The sequence below is a fragment of the Mauremys mutica genome, chromosome 4 (genome assembly GCF_020497125.1).
Source record: "Mauremys mutica isolate MM-2020 ecotype Southern chromosome 4, ASM2049712v1, whole genome shotgun sequence".
Classification (NCBI taxonomy): domain Eukaryota; kingdom Metazoa; phylum Chordata; order Testudines; family Geoemydidae; genus Mauremys; species Mauremys mutica.
In genome coordinates this window covers 13,464,086-13,473,333 of record NC_059075.1, presented here as the reverse complement: position 1 = coordinate 13,473,333, position 9,248 = coordinate 13,464,086, and the positions used below count along the sequence as shown (strand labels likewise).

General features: G+C 44.4%; 1 protein-coding gene across 1 annotated transcript in view; it reads left to right on the top strand.

The window, feature by feature from the left end:
- Positions 1 to 213: 213 nt before the first annotated feature.
- The window catches only part of DHRS7 (dehydrogenase/reductase 7), a 34,452-nt gene continuing 25,417 nt past the window's right edge, over positions 214 to 9,248 (top strand). The window contains exon 1 of the mRNA XM_045016459.1: positions 214 to 400. Coding sequence (XP_044872394.1) covers positions 271 to 400 — 130 coding nt within the window. The 5' untranslated portion in view covers positions 214 to 270. The remainder of the gene's footprint in view (positions 401 to 9,248) is intronic.

Below are 9,248 nucleotides of genomic sequence, written 5' to 3'. Positions count from 1 at the left end.
GAGGCGGTGCCCCAGCTCCCGCCTCTTATCGCAGGGGTGGGCTCCCCCCTCACCCACCCCGCTGCGACGTGCGCGGGCAGCGGGCCCGCTCCAAACGCCTGTCCCTGGCTGCCCGCCAGGCCCGCGGCGGCCACTCCCCGGCGGGGGCGGGCTTTGGGCCGCGGCGGGTTTGGGGCATGGCGGGGGGCGCTCGCCCAGGGTGGGGCCGCCTCTGGCCCAGCATAAATCCCCTGGGCTGAGCGGGCCCCGCCAGTGCGCTGCGCCCCGGCCATGGAGTGGGCCGCGCTGCTCCTGCTCCCGCTGGCGCTCTGCGCGCTGCTCTACCTGCTGGGCCGCTGGCTGCTCGGCCTGGATGGCGACCTCACCCTGCTGTGGGCGGAGTGGCGGGGCAAGAGGCCAGGTAACCCCCCCTGCCCCGGGTAGTGCAGTGCCCCCAGCCGCGCCTGCCCCGTCCAACGCTGGGGGCAAGAGCCAGCGGGGCGGCTGCAGCTGCAGGGCTGGGGTAGAGGCAGCATGTGCCTCACTTAGGGTGACCAGATGTCCCGATTTGATAGGGACAGTCCTGATATTTGGGGCTTTTTCTTATATAGGCTCCTATTATTCCCCCCTCCTGATTTTTCACACTTGCTGTCTAGTCACTCTAGCCTCACTGTGGCTTTTGTACCTGGGGACATACATGTATTTTAATCCGATTTAGCTAAAGGGGTGGAATATTTAAAGTACCTTAAACCCCTGTGTGGACTCAATATCCAGCATTCACGTGGCTGGATTCAAGTAAACTGAATTGAGGCCACTTTGAGGCTGAAGAATGAGAGTGTTCACACAGGGGTTTAATGCAGTTTAACTAATCCACTTTGGATGCACACCTTGTAGTTAATGTGGATTGTTTTCCTGCGTGCCCCTGTGTAGACACCCTCTAGGGTAGACTTGAGGGAGTGTGTGCGTGTATGGAGGGGAGAGTAAGGCTATGGGAAGAGTGCTGGGAGAGTCGCAGGGGTGTGGCCCTGGTGTAGAAGCCAGGGGAGGAGGAGGAGGAGGGGGGCCTGGTGTAGTGGTGGCAAGGCAAAGCCATGGAGTAAATGGTGTGGGGGGTGTGATCCAGACCTGGGTCTGGTTTCAGTGGTAGCCATGTTAGTCTGTAGCAGCAAAAAAACCACGAGGCATTCTTGTGGCACCTTAGAGACTAACAAATTTATCTGGGTATAAGCTTTTGTGGGCTAGAACCCGCTTCGTGAGATGTATGAAGTAAAAGATACAGGAGCAAGTAAAAAACATGAAAGGATGTGGGTTGCTTTACCAAGTGTTCAGTCAGTCTAACCTGGGTCTGTGCTTGTAGCAGGCTAGCATGTCTGGCTCAACAAGATAAGCTACTGAAGTCCCAAGCTGCAGGGAAAATGGGCTCAGACTAGTTTTGGCACATCAGGTGGCAGTCCCAAGGGGGTCTCTGTGGGATAGTCACAGGAAAGTATATGTGGAAGAGGGGAAGGATCTAGGATGCGGTGGGAGTATTTAGGAGTTTCTACCACATCCCTATTTATACTGTCTTTTGAAAGAAACTGTAGGCTGGAAATAACCTGCCTCTGAATGGATAATGCTGATGTTTGTACCCTGCACAGCTGTGGAAAAAACAGGGAAGAGGTCTTTTGAAAACATTTCTATATTCCTTATTAGTGCCATCCAACTGCTAGATGCTTCACAAATGTGCAGGAAATTAAAAAATGTACACTCATACCTTTTGAAAAAAGGCCAGCTATTTAAACATTTTGACATGAGGGCAGAAAAGTTAATCAGCAAGACTTGTCCATCTCTGAGCTCTAATGGAGATAGTTATGGAAACTTCTGTAAGAGGTTTCAATTTAGTTTAGTCTGTTTTAAATACATGTTCACTAATACAGTGCTAATAATTCTTTCTAGGTTTCTTCTAGTATGATGTCTAATTTGTTCATGTTGTTACTTTTATAGCATCATAAGCTTGCTAGGTATTCTACAGAACAAATAAAAGACTGCACTGTTTAGAAAGAATAGATTGAATAAGGGTAACAAATAAAATGAGGAGATGCGGGTGAGATAGGACAAGGATTGTGACAGTTTACAAGAAAGTGTTACTGTTCCCACTGTCTCTTCCTGCTCCTGAATTTGCAAGCTGCTTTGGCCTTCTGTAAGTTTTCTTCTCTGTGTGTCAGGCTAGCTTCCCCTCTTCAAAACTGACTGTCTTACTTTGTCAGTTAAATTCAGCCCAAGCACTAAGGTTCCATTCTCATAAAAACTGTTAATTTCCTTACTGGCTTTTTAAGCACACAAATGAACAAACTGTGTGTTTTCAAGCTCTCTGTATAATGTCCTCCCAAGGGTGTTTCCCTTTCTTCATTGTGTTTCATCACCTCAGCACATCCTGACTTAAGAAGGATTTCACAATCTGTGCCTTTGATTTTAAGTTTGATAGAGTAGATAACAGGTCTCTTACAGTGCCATGTGCATCAATTTAAATGTTGAATAACGGTTATAAATATCTGATGGATCTTTTCAATACAGTTTTCTTGGTTTTACATTGTTTCAGTGCTGTCAGGTTGTTTTATAGCTGTTCATCTGTTCACTGCAAGGATATTCTGCGCCCTAGGCGAAACTTCCACCTTGCGCCCCCCACCCCTGCACATCGGTTCATTGAGGGGCAAATCCCAATGAGACTTTATAGACCTCAGGGGCCAGCCATGCCCGGGGCCAGCTGTGCCCAGGGGCTGCTCCCCAAACCAGGTTCCCCCTCCCCGCCCCCTGTTCCAAAGGTGTTGAGCCAAATAGCTGCAGGTTGTGAAATTTAAACATGCTTTTGATCAGCAATCAGAGCTTCAAATTCTCTCTCCCTGTATAGGTTCTTATGGTGATGGTTGGCTGATAGGTATCTGGATACCTTGCAAAAAGGACCCAGGCAAGGCAGGGTCCAACAAGCTGACTTTCTTCTGCCTCCCTAAGTGGTTCCTAGATAGCAGGGTGTGTTTGTGTGTGTTTGTCTGTACATACGCGCACACCTGCCTCTCTTTACCCACTTCAGTCTCTTTAGTGGTTGGTTGCAGATATTGGAGGGCGGGGGAGGCTAAAGAGAGAAGTCTTGCAAACCTTTTAAAAGACAGTGAGGTTTGTGGTCATTCATACCTCTTCCAGAAGAGTGTTCCATAGTCTTGCACCAGTTGATGGGAAAGTGTTATCTCTGCTTTCAGGAGTTTGACCCTTGAGAGTGATTGTTACACTTCTGAGAAGTGTAACTGTCAGAGGAGTGAGACCTCCTTCAGTGAGAGATGGTCATTTGAGGTCCTTCAAGTTACCTACAATGATGATCTCTATTTTGAAATTAACGTGTAGGGAGCCAGTGTACGGAATGAAACAACTCTAAGCCCTTTGTGTGCCTCGTGTTGCTCAAGAGGCAAGCCGATGAGTTTTGGACTTTTTTTTTTTCTTTTTAAAGGTTTGTGCACTCATTCCCTAGTATGGGGAGTTTCAATAATCCATTCTAAAAGTCATGTAGATAAGGCTCATGCTGGTCTGGCCGTTAGCTGAAAGTAGATGCTGTAACTTTCTTACCAGTCACAGAAGGCTTTCAGCACAGGCTAAAATTCCCAGGGTTTGAGGAAGGCTTGTACTGCTGCAGCTTCACTGCTTTGGTACTCAAGTTAGCCAGATTAAAGCTAGCTTGGGTATGTCTACTTGGACTGCAGTTACACCCAATGATCGCAATATAGACATTCTCAGCATCTGAGCCAAGTGAGAGATAGAGCTGGGTGTTTTCTCATGTGGCAACAACAATATGCAGACCATGCTGTCTTCTACCATTGGCTTAATTAGGCAGGAATGGTAGCACTGGCTGTAAATACTGTTTTCCCAACAGTTCCCATTAGAAGACCCTGTTTTCAGCTGCTTATAACTATCTATCTGGGCTGAAATTTTCCATGCTGGATGTCTGCCTCAGGCTGAAGTGTTTTGGAAAACTTCAGACACAATTTTTCAGCCATTTCAGACAACCAAGGTATGGAAAAAGCAGCACTTTACACATGTTGAAGTCTGGTTCCCTTGAAGTAGGGGATAGCTCAGTGGTTTGAGCATTGGCCTGCTAAACCCAGGGTTGTGAGTTCAATCCTTGAGGGGGACCATTTAGGGAGCTGGGGTAAAAGTCTCTCTGGGGATTGGGTCTGCTTTGAGCAGAGTGTTGGACTAGATGACCTACTGAGGTTCCTTCTAACCCTGATATTCTAAGTACCTCCATACTTTGGAGCAGGGACTGGAAATAGGTGTGCCAAAATGATGTGCCTTTTGTGGTCCCCATGAAAATTTCCCCAAATTTAGCCAAGTAATTTAAAAAAACCCACACATTTTGCATATACTCAATAGAGACTTCAGATATTTTAGTGCTAAATTTGAAGACAATTCTATTTTTACTGGGCATGCACCAGCATAGGGCGGAGCAGGACTTGCCCTGCAATTGCAGCTCTGGGCTATTGTCAACCAGGCACCTGAATAGAGAGCAGTAGAAAGCAAAATATTCCTTTCCTTTCTAGAAGGAAATGTTTTCCCCCCTCCAATCATCTTGGCTAGTGAGTCAGAGGTTGTTTTTAAAAAGGGGGGTGGGGAGAGGACATTGATAGTTAAGTGTGGGATAACTAATGCATGGTAGCTATCTTGCTGTAAAAACATAGTGGAGACAGGGGACTTTAATTTTACCATGAAACAAACTATAGATGAGGTCTGTCACAGGGGGATAGGTAGGTATAGTGCTGACCTTGCCAAGCTCCCTTGTAAACACAAGGGCCATTTAGGATTTTGAGCAACAACTATAATGTTATCTCAATGGAAAAACCAACCTTTGTTTTCTCTGGCTTTGTCTACAATCTCTTTTCAGTGTCTCAACAGTCTTCCAGCAAATCAAGTCGACTTCTAGTTAGAGCCTTCAAATGCTTTTGATTATACCTGGTTTATCAGACTAGAACACCCCTCACATAGGTGTTTACTAGTTTTTCTGGTTTCTATCATACTAGATAGCCCTCCAGTCCCCAACTCCATAATGGCTTGTGTGGAAGTCCTCACTGTCTCATATGCAATGTCCATTGTCCTTGTTAAACTGGTTTGAGGAGTTTCTAATTATTGTTATAAGGCATATCCACTCTGCTAACTTTTTCAGCCCATCTATAGATCTTCTCAGCCAGAGAGGCAGTAACTGTGAAACCAGTTTTACTGTCATAGATGCAGGGAATTTCTGATAATTGTGAAATACAAGCTATTGACAGATACAAGATCTTTTTCACACATTAGAATAACAGTGGTGTCTTTTAGACCACAACTAAGATCAACATTCCATGCTAAAGGCTTTCTGAACTGCTAAACTCTCACATTTTGGACAAACTATTTCCATTCCACTCACATATTGCATGTCAAATTGTCAGCTGTTAATGAAGTAAACACTAGTTGAGTATTTGTCTTGGTGTTGGAAAAACAAAGGGAAAACTTTAGCATATTCCAGACTGATGCAACATAAGAACTTCAGTAGCTCCCAGAAATGTCAGTGAATGAAAGTAGAGTGATATAAAGTTGTACATGCTTATCTTTTAATATACAGTATATGACGCTACAAAGAGGTAGGGCCCTACCAAATTTACAGTCCATTATGGTCAATTTCACAACAGGATTTGATAATTGGTAAATTTCCCCATTTTCAGATGTTTAAATCTGAAATTTCATGGTGGTATAACTGGGGCGGGGGGGGTCCCAACCCAAAAGGGGATATTGTGGGGTGTGTGTGCAAGCCTGGTGTTTGTGTGGGATTGCCACCCTCACTTGTGTTGTCTTCAGAGCTGGACTCTGACAGCAGCAACTGTGGAGCTTCCTGCAGCCTCAGAAAGTTCGTGGAGGTGGCTCTGATCTCCCCTGTGTTACTGAGAGCACCTCAGCCTGGGGCTCTTAGCTGCTAGTCTGGGCCTGCTGAGGGGGGCAAGACTTGCTCTTCCTCTGCATAGCTGCTCTTGGGTACCTCTTCCAGCTGCAGAAAGCCCCCACCTCTGCATGCCCCCCACCTCACTTATTGCTCCCATTACTCTGCAGCAGGAGGGGAAGGGGTCACTGTACCAGGTGCATCCCCCCGCACCCCGTTTCCAGATGCAATTATTAGCTTGTTTCAGTAAAATAAAGGTCATGTGAACTTAGAATCATAGAGTATAAGGGTTGGAAGGGACCTGAGAAGGTCATCTAGTCCAACCCTCTGCTCAAAGCAGGACCAATCCTCAACTAAATCATCCCAGCCAGGGCTCTGTCAAGCCTGACCTTAAAAACCTCTAAGGAAGGAGATTCCACCACCTCCCTAGGTAACCCATTCCAGTGCTTCACCACCCTCCTAGTTAGTGAAAAAGATTTTCCTAATATCCAACCTAATCCTCCCCCATTGCAACTTGAGACCATTACTCCTTGTTCTGTCATCTGGTACCACTGAGAACAGTCTAGATCCATCTTGAGAAAAAAGTCTCTCAAGATAGCATCAGATAACTACTCCAAAGCACACTATTATCTAGTCTTTTTATAACTAACTTTTACAAAATTCAGAGCTCATACTTGGTCATCACCTCTTCAAACTTCACCAAACTAGTTACCAACAAAACATTCCTAAAAATCTTAGTATCAGAGGGGTAGCCATGTTAGTCTGGATCTGTAAAAAGCAACAAAGAGTCCTGTGGCACCTTAAAGACTAACAGACATATTGGAGCATAAGCTTTTGTGGATGAAGACCTACTTTGTCAGACGCATGTGGTGGAAATTTCCAGAGGCAAGTATAAATATGCAGGCCAGAATCAGTCTGGAGATAACAAGGTCAGTTCAGTCAGGGAGGATGAGGCCCTCTTCTAGCAGTTGAGGTGTGAAAACCAAAGGAGGAGAAACTGCTTTTGTAGTTGGCTAGCCATTCAGTCTTTGTTTACACCTGAGCTGATGGTGTCTAATTTGCAAATGAACTGAAGTTCAGCAGTTGACACCATCAGCTCAGGATTAAACAGAGATGCCCTCCTGCCCCCTTGTTGGGGGTGGCTTTATTTTGTTGGCACAAAGAGTGGCTACACTGAGTGCCTTACAGCGGCTCTGCTGTAGCTGCACAGCTCTGCCACTGTAAGGAGCTCAGTGTAGACAACACCTTAGTCATAATAAGCTTCTATATCAAAGGCGCCCAAACAGCCACTCACTTTGTTTGTCTCAATTTATTGACTCTCTTCTCTCCTCCTTTCTTTCTGATTAGCAGAAGGCTCAAGCCCGCAGCCAGCATTTTGACCTGGCCTCCAGAAGCCCTGGTTATTCAAATGAACCCTTACCCATGTGGTGGTCTGTTTTATTAATTTCTGATGGCTGAATGCACACAATAGGATTGCAATTAGCTTGATCAAATTCTGGGGTAACTTTACCCCCAACTGCAGGGCAACATCTGTGTCATGCTGCCCTATCCTACACAGTAATATACTGTGTAATATACTGTGTAATATAGCCTTACACAGTAATATACTACATAACCTCTATTTATTAACAGTCACCAAAAACATACTGCACATGCTACACATACAGCGCTCACCACTCCCAGTAAGACGGATGAACTTTTCTTGATGGCCAGTCAGTATCAGGTCCATCTGGGGGACTCCACTTTCTGCATGGTGTCATTGGCAGTGTTGAAGTCTGGCAGCTCTGATCTTTGGGGCGGTGTCCTGGAGTTGGTTTCCAAAGAATTGCTTTTTGAACCCCCGTTTATATAGTGAAATTTTGAGTTCTGCTTAGCTGTACCTTAACCAATCATTTTACTGAAATCTAGCTAACCAATCCTAACATAGTATAACAAAATTCTCTAACCAATCCTATCCCACCACCTTAATTAACTTACACCTAGTAAAATTAATTATGTAACAGACAAACAATTAAAGAACCAGACAGATTATACAGATAAACAATAAGGAAGTGGGGGACCATAATGATTAAAACAATAAAGAAATGAGGATTTCACAACCACAACTATTGATGAGTGACTTCTTGACAGACAAGATGCTATCAAACTAAGTTTTCTTTAACCATCTTAAGATCTATTTCTTTTTCTGGTGATAGTGGGTGCCATTAGGTCAGGGTCTCCTTAACAGCCTGATATTATATTATTTTAATGTAATTTAGATGGAATGTGAGGGTGTGACTTCCTGCTTTTCAGCTAATGGCAGCTGCTGCTTGGCTGTTCTTTTAATCTGGCTGCAGACAAAGGCCTTATCCTTACAGATGACCTTTATCAGACACGTGTCTAAAAATACTGCACATCACAATTTTATCAATTTAAGCAAACATTTCTCAAGTTATGTTTTAAAAAAACCAAAACCAAACCTGGACCAAAGATCAGAGGATACTAGTGATAGAGAAACACAAGATAAGCCTACCAACTCAAACATAGATTTCCACCTCCTGTCCCAGCACAAAATGTGTTGAACTTTGTCCATAACATGCCTGTGTGTGCTACACAACACAAATATAATAGATGATCTCCATGTAAGGGAGAAATAAGAAGAGGTCTCAGACTTTCTTAATATCTGAGTGTAATCTTCCTTTTCACTAAAGCTTACTTAAAAGGATCCCAGATTTCTCAAAATTGGACCATGCTTTAGCGGAAATAACAACAATATTCTGAGGATGCAATCGAAGCCAAGCAGTTAGGGTCACCCAACTTTCTGTGCTATAAATGTGACAAGGAGAGCAAGATCAGTGTATCCTTAGAGTGTTTCTCATCTATTGAAACAAACTAGGAGAGGGTTTTCCCCAAACCTGGGGAAAAGATCATTTGACTGAGTAGAACTTCTTATAATGCATCAGAGTTATCCTCTTTAACTTAAGCAGAATGCAAATGTGGGAAAGGAGCATTGATGACGACTACTGCCTTAGCTAAGGATCTCTCAAAGTAAAATGGAATCACTGAGCCTTGTTGTAAGTCTTAATGGGAATATCCCAGTGGATTAGAAACTGGTGGCCTTCTAAGTGGAAGCTATGGTCAATTTTCTCAGCATAGCAGTTTGGTGCCTATGTAGCAATAAGTGCTTTCTAAACTAAATTTTGATCACATTTGAAATCTATAACTGAAACTTATTTAAAATCACCTTCTGGTGTCCACCGTGCTTCTGAAAAGATGAGATCGTGGGGGGTAGGGACTCAAAGAGGAATCACAAAGTCTGTGTCAATTCTGCTTTATTACCAACTAAACTGACACTTTT